This window comes from Nannospalax galili, unplaced genomic scaffold (assembly GCF_000622305.1).
Source record: "Nannospalax galili isolate Female #2095 unplaced genomic scaffold, S.galili_v1.0 scaffold1185, whole genome shotgun sequence".
Classification (NCBI taxonomy): domain Eukaryota; kingdom Metazoa; phylum Chordata; class Mammalia; order Rodentia; family Spalacidae; genus Nannospalax; species Nannospalax galili.
The window spans coordinates 1,790,858-1,807,101 of NW_008353597.1; the positions used below are offsets into that span (position 1 = coordinate 1,790,858).

Consider the following 16,244-nt stretch of genomic DNA (forward strand, 5'->3'; position numbering starts at 1 on the left):
CACTCCACTAATAATAAAATCACCCTCAAATACAATTTCCCAGTCTTATTTTATGGTGTAGAAATAGTGGTGATAGTACTTAGTTATATTAAGCTCAAGGGACTGAATATTTATTGCTTGCTGGGTTTTTGCTGTTATTAATATGAATTCCCATCTAACTTCACTATATGATGATTAAATTATTTATTATTGAGTCTGTTGTCATATAGTTAATTGTGTTGTGTAAGTACCAGGTCAGTTTAAGCAGGGACGTGACCATCCATCTGAAGTTGGTCGCATACTCTGAATTACTTCAGTTACTTTATGCTATTTGTTCTTAAAGTTGCCCCTGGTTACCGCAACCCTCACCGCCTTGTTGGAAAGCAGAGCTGCAGTTTCAACCAGGGATATGTCATCCGTGAACTCCCTTGGCATCACTGATGCCTGCCTTTCCAGTTGCTTCCAGAACACATGGTGGCTTATAAATATTCGGTGTATTGTCTTATTAAGCTCATTTGCCTTTTTAGACAAAGACACGTTTCTTGACCTCTTACTCTTCATCTTTAAATTTGGCAATTTAAAATAGTTATTATAGGGATTAAGTGAGACATCAAGCTTTCAACATATGGCCTTGGCTTTCCAGAACTGAAAACTAGTAATAGCAGTAATTCTCTTGAGAGTGCTCCCTTCCTGCCTTCCACTCCACAGCCGCCATCAGGGTTGTCATTGCTGTGACACCATGAGCACCCTCATCTCTCACCACTAGCGTTTCCTTCCTGAAGCATCCTTTAAAAAGGGCTCTTCAACAGCTGGAATTCGGAACTCTGCTCAGCTCTGCCTTTCTGCTCCACCTTAGACTCCCTAACACCTTCACTCCATCTGCCTCACACTCACAACAGGAAGTCTGTCTCTGTTTCTGCTCTGTACTGCTTCCTCATTCATTCACATACATTATTTTAATCAAAAGCCTTTTATAGAAAGTCCACCATACCCAGGCACCATCCCAATGGACAGTCTTCCCATTCAAGCACACGTGCTAGCTAGGAGAGAGGTGTAAGCAAATAAGCAGTCATGCTACAGTGTGGGAAATGCTGCCTCATGGACAAGTGCCGGGTGTCATGGAAACAGGAGAGCAGCATCCACCTCAGCCTTCGAGAGTCAGAGAAGACCTCCTGATAAGGACGTCTGCGCTGAGCCCAGGAAGACTAAACAGCTGGGAAGGGGACACAGAGATGAAGTTCCAGGCAGAGAGCATGTAAACAGACCTTACACTAAAGAACCAAGACGAGGAAGAGGTCTGGGTGCCCAGACAAGTACAAGCAGCTTAACAGCACTACAGTACTGAGAGAGACGGGAGATGTTGGCGATGAGGCTCTCCTGAAAGGTGACACACATATTCTCAAGGGTTAGGACTCCCTTCCTACGACAGTGAGGAGCCCTGACGGTTGTAAGTGGATGGTCCAGTGTTGAGGGTCTAGCTGAAGGAAAGTCATTTCATTATGCTCAAACCACAAATCTTTGATGAACAGCAGGTAAATTTCTCAACCTGAGAGCTATGGACAGCCTGGAAACCTTTAGGGAATTTGTAAATTCCCTAGAACTGTGTCAGAGTTGTTAGTTGTATACATGTTTATGGAAAAAGGAGAGACTGAATCCGTAGTTTTGTGAATCTTCAGAGCATTGGGATCCAATAAGATGTTTAAACCCAGTTCTCTAGCGGCAGATAGTAAAGGCCAACTCGCAGAGCAGAAACTTCAGGTCTACCACAAAGGGCGCTTTAAGCAACATCTCTTACCCTTTCCCCTGAGTGGCCACACTCTCCCCACCCTGCCCTGACCAAGTGACGTTCTGCTCTTGGCCACTGGCCACCCCAGTGCTTCCTCTTCACGCACAGAACTGCTCCCACAGCCAACCCATAATTAGGGGTCCACCCCAGAGGCTCAGAATAGACACACTGTCCTGGTGACTTGAAACTTAGGTAATATCTTAAGCATGGATTATATAGTCTCCACAAGACTCATTCTCATCAGTGGAAGCAAAAGAGTTACAAACAGAGAGGCTCGGACTTTCCCTGCTGCAATAAACAAATGGATGATCTCTTTTCTTTTTTTAGCTCTTTTTATGAGTATGAATGTGCCTGGATGAGTTTATGTGCACCACGTGCATATGTGTGCTCACAGAAGCCACAAGAGGGTGTCTGATCTTCCTGGAACTGGGGTTACAGATGGCTGTTAGCCTCTGTGTGGGTGCTGGGCACTGAGCCCTGGTCCTCTACAGGAGCAGTGTATTAGTTACTTTTCTGTTGCTGTGATAAAACACCATGGCCAAGGCCACTTATAAAAGGAAGCATTTACTTGGCTTATGGTTCCAGAGGGGTAACAGTCCATCAGGGTGGGGAGGCGTGGCAGCTGGAGCAGAGAGCTGATGCTCACATCTTCAAACACAGGCCCTGCGGGAGTGGCGCAATGAACTCTCAAAGCCTGCCCCCAGTGACCTGCTTCCTCCAGCAAGACCACCCCTCCAGGAGGTTCCATGACTCTCTGCAAACAGCGCCACCAACTGACCAAGTGTTTAAATACCTGGGGCCTTGGGAGGACATCTATTCAAACTACCACAAGCAGCAAGTGCTCTTAACCGCGGAACCATCTCTCCAGCCCCTGGATGTTCTATTTTCTGTTCATTCTCTTAAATACATTTCCCTGGATTTAGACATTAGGTAAATGACCTGTGTTAATTCCTTAGCATTTGGGAGTGATACCCTCATTGAAAATGTGAGTTGGATGGAAGATCTGTAAGTTTCCTTCCATTCTCCATACATGCAATGGTTGCTGGATGGAGGGCTTAACGAAAACAGACCTCATGAGAAATGCCTTTCAGTCCCAATCTGCCAGTTACTTTCAAGAATTTCTGGGTCCTTTCTCTAAAGTATTTCCCCCCAATTTAATGCAAAAGACTAAAGTATCTAGCATAACTTGGCCAGTATAGCTAAATAGAACAAAGGTCAACAAACTTTCTCTGTTACTGACAGATAGTAAATATTTTAGTCTTTGTAAGCCATATGGGTTTGGCCACAACTCTTGAGTCCAGTTGTTATAACGTGAAAGCAGTTGCAGACAATATGTGAATAAATGTGTGTGGCCATGTTCTAATGACACTGTATTTACCAAAAAAGATGGCAGGTGGGATCTGGCCCACCCTCTGGGTTATTGTATGCTGACTCTAGAAACTGAGCCCTAAAGACCCCGATCTGAGACAGGAGTGTTTTGTGCCCTCAGTCCTTCTGTTTCCAAACTCCTTCCTGGGTGATTTCCTGATAAATCCTTTTGCAGCCATTGTCCTTGTGTCAAACAAAGACCATTCAATCACTTCAGCTGCCCACCACTACCTCACCATCTACATCAAACAAATGATGAAGTGAGTGAGTTGCCAGCTTGGAGGGAATCCGAAAGAAATAATCCAGGCAACTTGTTTCTCGGGGAGAGAGATAAATAAATGGCTTTATCAGCAGACAGTGCTGAAGATGAATGGCCTGGGGAACAGTTGAGCAGTTAGCTCATTGAGTCAGAGAAAGGAAGAAGGAAGGAAAAAGGAGTGATTGAACAGCAACCCAGTTTGTGAGATCTGCTGTACAGACCTGCCCAGCTGGGCACTTTATCTTGAATTTATTTTGCAAATTGCAGATGCCTAGCTCTAGAAGCCAAGAAAAAGAACGGGTAGTCATCCCAGCCAAACACTCTCAGGAATCTCAAGTAACTTATATGACTTCATTTTTGTGAGGGGGGGGGAATCATGAAATGTCCTCCTTCAAAATTAGAGAAACAAAGAGCCATTTAAGTCAGATGCATAGAATAATACAAATATTCTTTACTTTTTTTTTTTGGAACAAGAGAGAAATGCTTATCCTAAAACTCTGGACCTTTGTAAAAAGCTGTGTCTCCGCACAGTTCATAGAACTGCCTTAACAGTGCAGCTGACTACACTCAGCTTTAATGTGTCGGTTACGTTCCAGCAAACCTGGGAGGCTCTGTTGCTTTCTGACATGTCTAGCAGAATCACTGTCTACCTTTTGCTGACATCAGTCCTGCCTGACAGGCAGAATTCTTGCACTGCTTTAAAATGAAAGAAGTAGCCTTAGCATTTTTATTAGGCAGCATCTTTTTAAAGGATCAAGGTGCTTTATCAAAATGAGACCCTCTTACCAAACTTCACCTCTCCTGTCTGAGCCTCAGATTTACACGATTTTCTTCAAACTGTTTCTTTAAATATTGTTCCTAAAGTTGGATGTGGTAGTGAACACCTGTAATCTCAAAAATAATACATGCCATAGGTGTGAAAAACTATGGTGGCATATTAAGTATAAATGAATACCAAATTCCAGGAGGGTAGGATATGGTAGCATCAAATATTATAGAGATGAAAACAGAAAAAAAACATAAAAGATAGTTCTAGCTAATGATTTTAATCAGCTGTATGTTTTACTTGCCACGGAAAAAGTTATTGACACCAACTTCTTTAGAAACCTGGCTTTCCTATGATAGAAGGTATTACATCCATGGAAATGGCATAAGACATTGACAATCACACACACACATTACATGCATGCACATGTATGCACAAAGGCATCTATGGGCTAAGAATGTGTCCATTTACCATGACCTTCAGATGCCCTCCAGAAAGAAAGGATTTGGGGGAAAACCAGATGATTTCTGTGGTGTGGAGTTCTCTGTGGATGAATCTGAGGAAGCTGGGTATGGAAATCAGAGCCAATGCATTGCAGCATATTTTTCTTTCAAAATATTTTATGTACCGAAGTTTGTGCAACATCTTGGCAATGACAGCGAGTCTGTGAACGAGGTGTTTTGTGTTTCGCTGCTAACATAAGGGCAAAAAAATGTGACAGCAACTAAATATGACTTCAATCATAAACTAAAAAAGCGTGTGCAAGAGCACTGCGTTAAGGTCTGTGGGCCACAAAAGAAATTCCATGAAGTTCCAAAGGAGAGCTCACTGTTTACTTTCTCCACACCAGGGAAGGTCCCTACGCTCCAGCACTAGTTTCAAACCCGAAGACTTGGGACTCTAGGGAAAAGGGTCCTAAAATATTTTGGTATTGTCTAGGAATGAAATTAAATTTAGAACAGTCCATCTGTTTGATTAGGGAGAAAAAGAGCTACATTTTCTTGGCATGCAAATCTTTTCTAAATTTCAGAGGGGTAGTGTTCCAGACGTCTCTGGAAATCACTTTGGAGCTCACCAGTTCTGCTAACACCAAACACAACGTCCATCTCTTTTCTTTCTTTTAGCTTTTTTTAAACAATGTTTTTATTTCTTCTTTGAAATTTTCATATGTTAATACAATGCATCACAGCTATTCCCTGTCTTCCTCCAACTTCCTCCACCCCATTTCCCTCCCAGCCGCATGTCCTCCTTCTTTAGGTACTAATAATCTCCAGTTAGTGTTGCCCTTAGGCTCGTCGGTGTGGAGCCATCCACTGCGGCGTGGGCAGCGTAGGCTGTGAACTGCAGACCAAGAATGTGTATCTCGGTGGTTCCCTACGGTCCCTCCCATTCCGACTGAACTCGGCATCTCTGCTAGAGCTGACTTCAGCAACTTCTAAGGCCTGCCTTCTTTGCTTCTTGGGGAAAAAATCAAACAGAAACAGACTCTTGTTCCTAAGTTGAAGCCCCACCACCAGGTACGAGCAGCTGCCACTGAGCACTACTTGGGTGCCAGCCATTCCCTCTCTGTCTCTGTCGTGTCTCTCTCTCTCTCTCTCTCTCTCTCTCTCTCTCTCTCTCTCTCTCTCTCTCTGCCAGAGACTTCAACATCGTTGTCACTGTTCCCATTTCACAGATAGGGAAGCAAATCCACTTCTGCCAGATCTCACACCTAATAAACGGCAGAGCCGGCCTGCCGACTGAGGCTTCTGAACTGCACAGCCACGCAAGCAAGTCCAAAAAGTCCTTTTATGGTTTTTTTCTACCTGTTTGCCAATTGCTTTTTTTCTCTAACATGAAATATTATTCTCAAAACCTTGCAAAAAATTCCAAATGACGTCTTAGAAAAGACAGACTTTGAAACAGAGAGGAGAGGGCCGACGTCTGCCTTCCAGTTTATTATCTCATCTTGATTCCTGCCACCGCCATCTCTTGTTGTTTTTAACTTCTTCAACTCCGTCTCATTCTTCTTGCCACTGGCTCTCCTCCCTTCTCCTTAGTCTGAGGAGCCCCGAAGTTTGATCCCTCAATTCCCCATGTGTTTCACTCTGCTTCCCTCCAAGAACGCTCAGCTCACAGATGTTCCCCACTACCATTTGCCAGTGACTTCCAAGAGTTTTTCTCTAAGTCCGCATTCCAAGCATGTGGTTTATAAGACACTCAGGGTAAAAAGCTTCCTAAGGGCCACATGGGTTTACGAGGGAAAGAACTGACTGGTCACAGGCGAGAAATGCGTTAGCGGATGGCCCTTTCAGATTCTCAGAAAATGGCGCCAATTATTTTGAACACCTAGGGAGGTGGCACTCTTGGCCCTGTCCCTTCCCTTTCTCTCCCACACCCTCCCTTCTACCTGCCTGACCTGAGAGGCATGCTGAATGAACACAGGATGTGGCACAGGCTTAAAGCATAAAATCCTTCCCTCAGTGTTTCCTGCCTCAGGTACAGTAGAACACTGTGGTGGAAAGGTAGGGTGCTGCAGGCAGGGCCATCAGATCCCCCTCAGTGTTCACACTCAACAGCTCCATGAGCTCTCTGAGTTCAGAGACTTTATCTACAAAGCTGAGATGACAGCACACTTTCTTGCTCGTTGTTTGGGGGGAGGACTGAATAAATCTTGGGAAGTCCTGAATGCCAGACTAGCCTGTCACCAGCCTCAGAGTGCGGCTGTCTTTAGTGGTGTTCTGTAACCCTTTGCTGTGGAGACGCTAGTGAACTCGGGCTTCCTACAGCACCTGGCTTTGGACTGGTGGCTTTCTTCCTTTTTAAAAAAGCTTAGATGATAACTAAGGAAACTGGAAAAAGACAAGACGATTCGCCCTAATGGGAGCTCTCGATGTTTTATTCTGTTGTCAACTCACACCTGTGAATTGGGGAGGAAGCGGCTTATCGCTGCCATATAGTCAGCATTTCATAAGGTGCATTCCCTGGATCAGTGACCATGAGTTGGTATGTGTGCCGACGACCCGCCCCCAGGTGACCGCCATCCGAGGGTGAGGGTTTTAGTTTTGTGCTTCTATCGCCTAACTTAAAATTTGATTTTATAATTTTTTGGTTTTGTTTGTTTTGTTACATTTCTATTTTTGAGCCAGAGTCTCATGTATCCCAGGCTAGCCTCAAATGCACTGTGTATCAGAGGAAGGCCTTGAACCTCTGATCTTCCTGTTACCTCTCAAGGGCTGGGATTGCAGGTGTGTGCCAGTATGCCCAGTCTGATCTCATGGTTTCTTATGTTTATAATCTTGAGCATTTTCTTTTTTATTGAATTTTTGTATATTTTATACAGAACATCATAATCAAACTTAATCATCTTTATACCCCCTTCCCCATTGGCTCCCTCCCATAGCCCCCCATATACACTGGAGTTCATACATTCTGTCCTTTGTGTTAAGGCCTATTGTGTTGAGTCAGTGTCCCCAGACGTCCCTCAGTGCAAGTCCATCTACTGGGGTCAAAGCAGCCTATCTAGGGTCCTTCCCTTTAAGAAGATCAGCTCTGCTGAGCATTTTCTTTTTTAAATTTTTAATTGGATTTTTATGCATGCCATACAATACATCTTGATCATATTTAGACACCTCCCCTAGCTGCACCCCCTCATAACCACCTGTACCAGACGTCATGCATTATGTCATATATGTTAAGGCCTATTGAGTCAAGCTCGTGCCCCCAAATGTCTTTTGGTGTGAGTCTACCCATGGGAGCCTGGTCAACATATCTAATGTCACTCCCTTAAAGAAGACCAACTCTCCCTTACCCATTAGTGATCAGTTGCCAATAGTTCCTCAGCTGAGGTTGGGGCTTCTTACCCATTTCCCCAGTTCTATACTGAGTTTTTTTCTGGTTTGAGTTTGCGTGGGTCTTGTGCATGTTGTCACCATTGCTGGAAGTTCGTATGAGGAAGTTGGAAAACTCTGTTTCCTTGTGGTCGTCCGCCACCCCTGGCTCTTACAGACTTTCTGTCACTGCTTCTGTGATGGTCCCTGAGCCCTGAGTGGCAGAGGTTTAATATAGGGGTCCTATCCAGGGACGCAGTCTCTTATCCTTTATACTTTGGCCAGTTGTGGCTTTCTGTGTTAATCACCCTCTGTTGTGCAAGTCACTTGAAATTTTTTGCCCAATATATGAGAAAGATAATAAATAAGTAAATAAATAATTAATTGGTACTTGGTTTGCAATAAGAACTATAAGGGAGAAAATGCATATAGAGAGATTCTTATATCTTGCTGTATGATCTTGAATAAGTCATATCCAGATGATAAAAAGGAAAAAAATTGAAGGGGTTATAGAGAGTCCTATCCAGGAACAGCACTCTGCAGCCTTACCTACATTTTGACCAGTTGTGACTTTGTGTTGATCACCACCTGTTGCATGAGGAAGCTTTGCTGGTGAGAGTTGGGAGATGTGTTAAGACTCTCCCTGCCCCCTGTTCTGCTGTGTTCCTGGAGCTTTAGGTATAGAGGTTCCATGGAGATGTGTCACTTAGAACTGGCCAACTCACAGACACTTACTCTGTGTTTAACCAATTGTAGAATTCTGTAATATTCCCCATCTATTGCAAAAAGAAAAAAGCTTTGATGAATGGTGAGAGATATACTTGTCTATAAAGCATATAAGGATCCATTCAACATACAGTAGAAGTTAAGTTTATCTAGGGATGTGACAGATGTAGTGTTTTCTCTGGGATCTATGACCTCTCCAGCCTTGTGTATTTGGCTGTTTACAGTACCACACATGAGTTCCTTCCCATCGAGCAGGCTTTACATCCAATTAGGTAGCTGTTGATTACCCCCAAGATAAAAGTGCCACTACTTCCCAATAGAGATAGTTTGCTGTGCTGGTCATTGCTGTGGTTATTAGGCTTTACAGCTAGATCAGAACATTGATTGGTTTTCTCCCTTAGTAGCTTGTATGGTGCCCTCTCATACCACGAGGCTAGTCTTCAGAGAACAGGCTTCCAGGTCAGTCCAGCTTGATTCACATGAACATTTTCTAACCCTTAGTTAAATGATAAATTCTGCAAGGAGACCATGGTGTTTTCCAGTCTTCTTGAACCCCACTTGTGCTGAAATTAGAATGTCAGTTCACTAATATCCAAAACAACTCGATATAGAGTGTGAGCTTTTCATGGATATTTATTGTCAATGAGTTGGGTATTCCTTCAGCACACAATGCTCTGAGAATCAGGAGTCACTGAGCAGGAACAAAATCAATCCCTGAGAGGTGAGGCCTTTTCCAACTTTCTGAGTATTTGTAAAACAGAAACTCACGACTTTCTTCTCTTCATATCACAGAAAGCTGAACATGGGGAGATGCCTTCCATCCAGAATGGTTATTCAACTTTAAATACACAAACGGAAAAATCATTTTTACTGCAGGATCAGCAAGAACAAACACATAGCAGTTTTAGAGAAAAGGAAGGCCTTGTTGCTCTGCGACGTGTTTGTTCCTCACAATCGAGGGACTTGCTGTATATTTTGATGGTAGTTTTCTTTGTGGTTTCATGGAAATGTGGAGAGTGCCATAAAGGTCAGATAGGAGTTTATTTAGTACCTGTTGTTACCCTACCTGCTCTGGCTGCTGTGATGTGCAATAATTTTTTTCTCTATTTAGAAAGCAATTCTCCAATGTCTAACCCATTCACCATATTTGATCTTTAACAGAATGAAAGCTGTTTGAAATCTAAGCTTATCATCTGTATACTCTGTTTTCCTTCTTTGAATTTACAGTAACCCCCTCTCCCCTTCTCTTCTATAGGATCAACACACTGTGGGAGGCCAGAATACAGGCCCCAGTCCAAGTCCCAACTCCTGCTCAAATCTAAACACTGGAAGTGGTTACATGAACTCCCAGCAGTCCCTGTTGAATCAGCAGTTGATGGGGAAGAAACAGACCCTCCAGAGGCCGACCATGGAGCAGAAGCAGCAGCTTCTCCTCCAGCAGCAGATGCTGAGTGATACGGTAAAGCTTTCTCCTAATGTCTACTTTATAAGCTTGTTGGCCTCTGAGGGGGAAGATGCTCCTTTCCACTTCAATTTCCTGCCCTGTTTTCTGTGTCTAGTAATGTGACAGCAGCCAGAGTGTCCTGGCTGTGAGAGAGGTTGGCTCCATGCATTTAAAATGCTGGGGGGGGGGGGGTTGAGATACTTGATTTACCAACTGCTAGGCATGTGGATTACACAGCCTCTCCAATGACTAGCCCTGCCCAGCTCAGGAATGTTCATGGCCAACATGGGCATTTGACTGGAGCCAAAGAACTCTCAGTTGTTCCCAGCCTCAAAGGGGAGAAACAGTTGCATTTTAATCATCTCAATTCTAAAGTGATTGTAGAGGTAAATGACTTTTAAAGGGAATTTTTAAAAAGCCAGAATGGAGTTTCACAACTAAGACGAGGCTTCCAAATAACAAAGCATCTTGGAATGGAGGAATTTTTTTTAAAGAAAACATACAGTGACTCTTCATTTTCCCTGCCTTTGCCTGTCATTTGAAAAAAGGCAAGGTTCTTTTCCCTCAAACACTACCCAGTCGTTAACCTTGCTTCAGGGTTGATCTGCCCATCTCTCTGTATCCTCAGACATCATCTTACACACCTGTTCAAAACCACACTTTCAGACCGCAGTTCATCTGCAACAGTTTCATTCCATCCCTTCAAACTGGTCAAATGAAATCAAAAGGGACAAAGCCAAGCAGTTCAAGGTTACTAGAGACAAGTTACAAGGAAAGAAAGGCAGCACAGTCTGGAGTGCACCTTGGCAGTAGAGTGCCTGCCTAGCACTAGCACATGTGAGGCCTTGGGTTTGATCCCTAGCACTACAAAAGGAGAAAGATCAAATCATTTTATACTCAAGGGATATTGTAGAAGCAGGAATTTTGGGCATTATAGAGAGCCATGGATATTCAGTGAGTATGGCTACACCATGAAGAATCAAGTCACAAACAAGGCAGCCTCTCCCGTTGTCCTAATGGAGCCAGGAGTCCACTGGGGACATCAAGCAAATGTGCTCAAATGCTATGCTGTGGGAATTGCTAGAAATGGTTTCAGGAAAGAAGTTATATCTCTTAAGGATCAGAAGGTACAGTGGGAGGTGGGAGGAAGACTAAGGGGCCATTCCAATCCAAAGAACCAGCACATTCAAGATCCAGGCACGCCAAAGACACAGCTTATTAAATTTGCCAAGGCATAGAATGTAGTCGGAGGAAAAGAAGTGGAGGCTACCCACCAAGGCCAGAGATGAGAGGCCAGAAGGAGGGGCTTGATATGTCTGAGAATCCAGGAAGGGGATGGTAAGGACATAAAGCAAGAATCACGGTGTTGCATCACACTACAGATAGAGGTGAGAATATCTAGGACCAGTCTGGAAACACAGCAGACCAGACTGTCTCCTATTGTGAGACTGTCACATTGTAATGGGAGGTATACAGTCTACCATTCTAGGCAAAGACCAAAAGGTGCAACCCTGGTTTTATTTATTGGTTAGTTTTAAGTATAAATTGTAATGATACAACAGTCACTTATGTCTTCAAAGGAATGACGCGTGGAAAATGTTGGGAGTCCACAGTGTGTGAGCTTAAATAGCAAGAGATAAATTTATCTGATCTTGAACGAGGACTAGAGAGAGATCAGTGTACAGCCGGCCTTCAGTCCTGCCTGAGCATCTAGGGATAGGGGAGCCACGGGCTGGACCACAAAGTGATACACTGGTTCTTTTCTACAAATCACTGTTCTGAAATCTTTGATCCTCCCACCTGATCCTTCCTCCTCCATATCTTCATCAATATAATCTAAATTGTCTAGAAACCAGGGTGAGGAGAAGAGAAAAACATGCCACCTAAGTCGACTTACTGGTAATTACTTTAACTAATTCCTATTGATGCTACTAATTTGATTGCTTATTCCAATAGCAAATTTCCAGATTTCTATCTTCCATTAAAACTCTGGTTAAAAGTGAGACTCTGACGCTGCTGGTGACCTGACTCCCATTGAGGCCAGTTGAGTCTCACTGGGACAGGCAGAAAGGGCAGTGGAGAGGAGAATGAAGATGGGGCTACACTCTCTGTGGTTGTTATAAACCGTTCACTCCTTGGCCGCCATTGAGGGTGCCTGTGCTTTTAGCATATCCAGGAACAATTCTCCTTTGATGCCCTTCACATTAGCACATGTTTGGTAGTCATTTGAAGTCCTTGGCAAACCCAGATAGGCACCTAAATTGAGGCATTTTCTCATGAAACTTTGTTAGCCTTACTCTCTCACATTCTCCCACCAGTGACACAGAAACAAGAGAGATGAACAATCATGACTACAGTGAATCCTCATGACCAACAGATATTGTGCACCTACTGTGTGCCAGGCACCGTGCTAAGGTTTTGCAGAATGAAAGGATTCATCCTTACAGTAGGATTATGAAACAGGTCCTAGAATTACCCACACTTGCGTTTTTACAAACGAGGAAACCAAAGCAAAACAGGTATCAAATCCAAAGCAAATGTGATGAGGTGAGAATGTAAAATGAGCAGACATGAAACTTTGTTTCACGGAGGTGATGGCAGGGACAGTGTGTGAGTTTACACTTGCAAACAATGAGAACATCATTGTCTTGCAAAATGTAGCTTTCCCCATCCAATATTGGAAGCTAGACTTCACTGTTCTTGCATCCCGACAGTTTTTTTTAATATTTTATTTATTATTTTTATTTTATGTGTGTATTGCTTGCATGTATGTAAGTGCACCCGTGTTGAGCAATGCCCATGGAAGTCAGAAGAGGGCATTGGATTCCCCTAGATCTGGAGTAACAGGCAGTTGTTAGCCAACATGTGGGTGCTGGGAATCAAACCCAGGTCCTCTGCAAGAGCAGCCAGTGCTCTTAACTGCTGAGCCAACTCTCCAGTCCGCAGCCTGGCAGTTCTCAGCAAAGCCATTAGATTGAACTTATTTGGGAACATAGAGTTTAAGAAACTCAGGTTTCCAGAGGTGTAGATGTTAACACTTTGAACAGCAGCAGCTGACCTGCTGGAGAGATAAAGCTGGAGAGGCCACAGCTCAAAGACACGTTAAGTAAATCTGGATTTGAAATCTAGTCCATGGCTAAGAATCAAGAACCTAACCTAATTATCACATTCTCTCTCTCTCTCTCTCTCTCTCTCTCTCTCATCAGTACGAGCAGTAGCAACACCTAATTACATAAGAAAAACACTTCTTGGAAAAGAGATTTCAGAAAATCCCATGCTTGGCTTCAAACTCAAACCTGTCGGTTTACACAAGCTTTTACAACACGGCTGCTTGCTTGTGGCCACATTTGGGTTCATGGAAGATCTCAGGCTGTTTCTTAAACTGGGTTTGGGTAAAACCAACACTGCCCCCTCCCCCGACACACACACACAAAAGGAGTTTCACTGACCACTTTTTCCCTTACTTTGTAAACCCATGTTTAAATGAAGTAATGTAATCCATATGTTCTGCTTCATTTACACTTAGCTCATCAAAATTGTGTTTTCTATGAATTACTTGGTGTCCAAAAACACTCTGTAAGTCTTTCAAGTTTGTTTTTTCTTAGAAACAAGAAATAAATTCGGTTTGTTATTATTTTAAGGCCCTTCCCTGCACCCCTCCAGAGAAGACATATTCTGCTCCAAAGTTTTGGAACTTGATAGAAACTGAGTTGAAGTGAGACAACCATACTCGGCTCCAGTCAGTGGTCTCATCCGTCTATTACAAAGTTTTCTATGTGTCGATCCTTCAATAATCATAGTGTTCTGTCTCTATGCCAATTATTTTGTCTTTAGGAATGGACACTTCTTTAGAGTGCATACAAAATTGCAGCAAAGTAATTTCACAAAGTTCCTGATGCACACCAGAAAAGAAAAGCAGCAGGCTTCTCCAACCTGAGCTGCTGGGGCGGTCACAGTCAAGGCACTTTTCTCTGTAGAACATAAACATCTTACTAAATATCAGCCTCAGACAGGGTTGTTCTGATAACATGATAAACTAAGACAAAATAGGCCACTTCGTAATTTTGTCTAAAAACAGATACAAACAAGGTCACCATATGACCTCAAATACCAAACATCATTGCCCTCTCCTGCTAATGGGAGATAACGACCTCTTGCCTCAATGCAAGACAACACTGCATTTCCTTAGGCTGTCCCCAAGTCACCCAAAGTCACAGTCCTGTGATAGAGTGCTTCTCACAAGGGCTTCAGCAGAGACACCCCTGGCTGCCTGCCTGTTGTCCCTTGTGGCAGTGAGCAGTGACCACAGTGGACATGCTCCTGCCTGTCCATTGCTGAGGCATCAGCAGCAGTGACCACAGTGGACATGCCCCTGCCCGTCCATTGCTGAGGCATCAGCAGCAGAGAAGGGGAATCCCTGGCCTCTCTTACCTCCCAAGCTCACCAACAGGCAGGGTGTAAAGGTAGAACCTTCCTGTCTTTTCGAATGAGACACAACGAAACAACAAGAGGTCCTTACATTGAACGGCAGGAAGGACCTTGAGTTTCTGACTCAGGAATTGGTCTCTGTGCTACCACTGTGTGAATTTGGGCAAGTTTCTTAGCTTAACAAATTCCTGTGTCCTCTTCTTTTAAATGAAATCAACACAACCACCTTGGAGGATTTGTTACAAGGCTGTAGGAAAAGGTGCTGTACATACACACAGGGGCTGTACCACAACCAAGGAGGTTATCTTACCCCTTGATATCTCTTCTGATGGAAAGTTGGCAGCTCTAGCAAATCAAAATACTGAGTGCCCAGGTGTTCTCTGTTTTATCTGGCGATATATTTTCCATAGTGTATGGCATCAGAGTTATAAATAGACACCAAAGCTCATCGGGCACGTGGCAACAGAAACCGGGAAGTGCTGTCTCAAAACTCACAGTTCTAATTGAAATCTAATTGGAAGATGAAGGAAATGGGTCTGCTCACTAGACACAAGACACGTGCTGAATTCCATGGAGAGGCAGAAATGATGCTGCCAAACAGGAAGTAACTGAGATTGAGAAGATTTGTCTCTAATTTACACTACCAAATGAGGTTATGTCCTAAAGCCAATGCAAAATTGTTCAGTTTGTTGTTTGAGACAGGGTCTTGCTGTGCAGTGTAACCTGGCTTCACTTGTGATCCCCCTGCCTCTACCTCCAGAGTGCTGGGATGTCAGATGTACACCAACATGCCTAGACAAAAGTTTCCTGTATTCCTACATTTTTTATATCACATAAATTTTTGTAAGTGAAAATGTAATGACCCAATTCAATATGTTTTCATTTGTGTTTTTTTCAAGGAGAAAATTTCCCCACAGGATCAGATAAACCGGCATCTGACAAGGCCACCCCCAGATTACACAGACCAAAGAAGAAATATGGGCAGTCTGCAGCCGGCTGCTCAGTACCCTGGTAAGTGCTCTTCGAGGGTAGGAAATCATGACCAAGAAGAAGGAAAGCTGCCCCACCTGCACTTCTTCCTGTCTCTGACAGTGCATCTTTCCCAAGCTTTTCACTCCCACTCAACTTTCAAAACCACATTAGAACCAGGTACGATGGCTCACACCCACAATCCCAACACTCACAAAGTACAGCCAGGAGGAATGTCCTGAGTTCAAGTCCAGCCTGAGCTAATAGTGAATTAAGGCCAGCCCAGACTATCATATGAGACCCTGTCTTAGTACCCCACGCCTCAAACATGACCTCTTGGTCCTTTGACAGGTCTTCCCTATCCTGTAGCAACATGTTCATTATTCTGCCGACTGCTTGTGAGAATTTCAAAAACCTGAACCTTTTCCAACTGTTAGATTCATCCATCCTCCTTCCAACACTAACCTTGATCCAGGCAAGTAGACACAGCTCCCTTTAAGAACATCCTGGCAACTAGCATAAAACCTAGTCTTTCTGATTTCCACCTTTGAGTCCATCTCCCTACAGATTGTCCTCCAAAGACAAATCATCCTGCCACCAAAGAATAATTGAAAAGCAAATTCTGTCTTTAGAAGCCTCTCCTAACCAAAGATGAATTCCATTTAAGTCACAGAGTAAAACTTTTTAATTATTTTATTTATTTTCATTTT

General features: G+C 43.5%; 1 protein-coding gene across 1 annotated transcript in view; it reads left to right on the forward strand.

Moving 5' to 3' along the window:
- The window catches only part of Maml2 (mastermind like transcriptional coactivator 2), a 355,382-nt gene that overhangs the window by 331,933 nt on the left and 7,205 nt on the right, over positions 1-16,244 (forward strand). The window contains exons 3-4 of the mRNA XM_008850830.3: positions 9,949-10,152; positions 15,465-15,576. Of these exons, the coding sequence (XP_008849052.1) occupies positions 9,949-10,152; positions 15,465-15,576 (316 nt within the window). The remainder of the gene's footprint in view (positions 1-9,948; positions 10,153-15,464; positions 15,577-16,244) is intronic.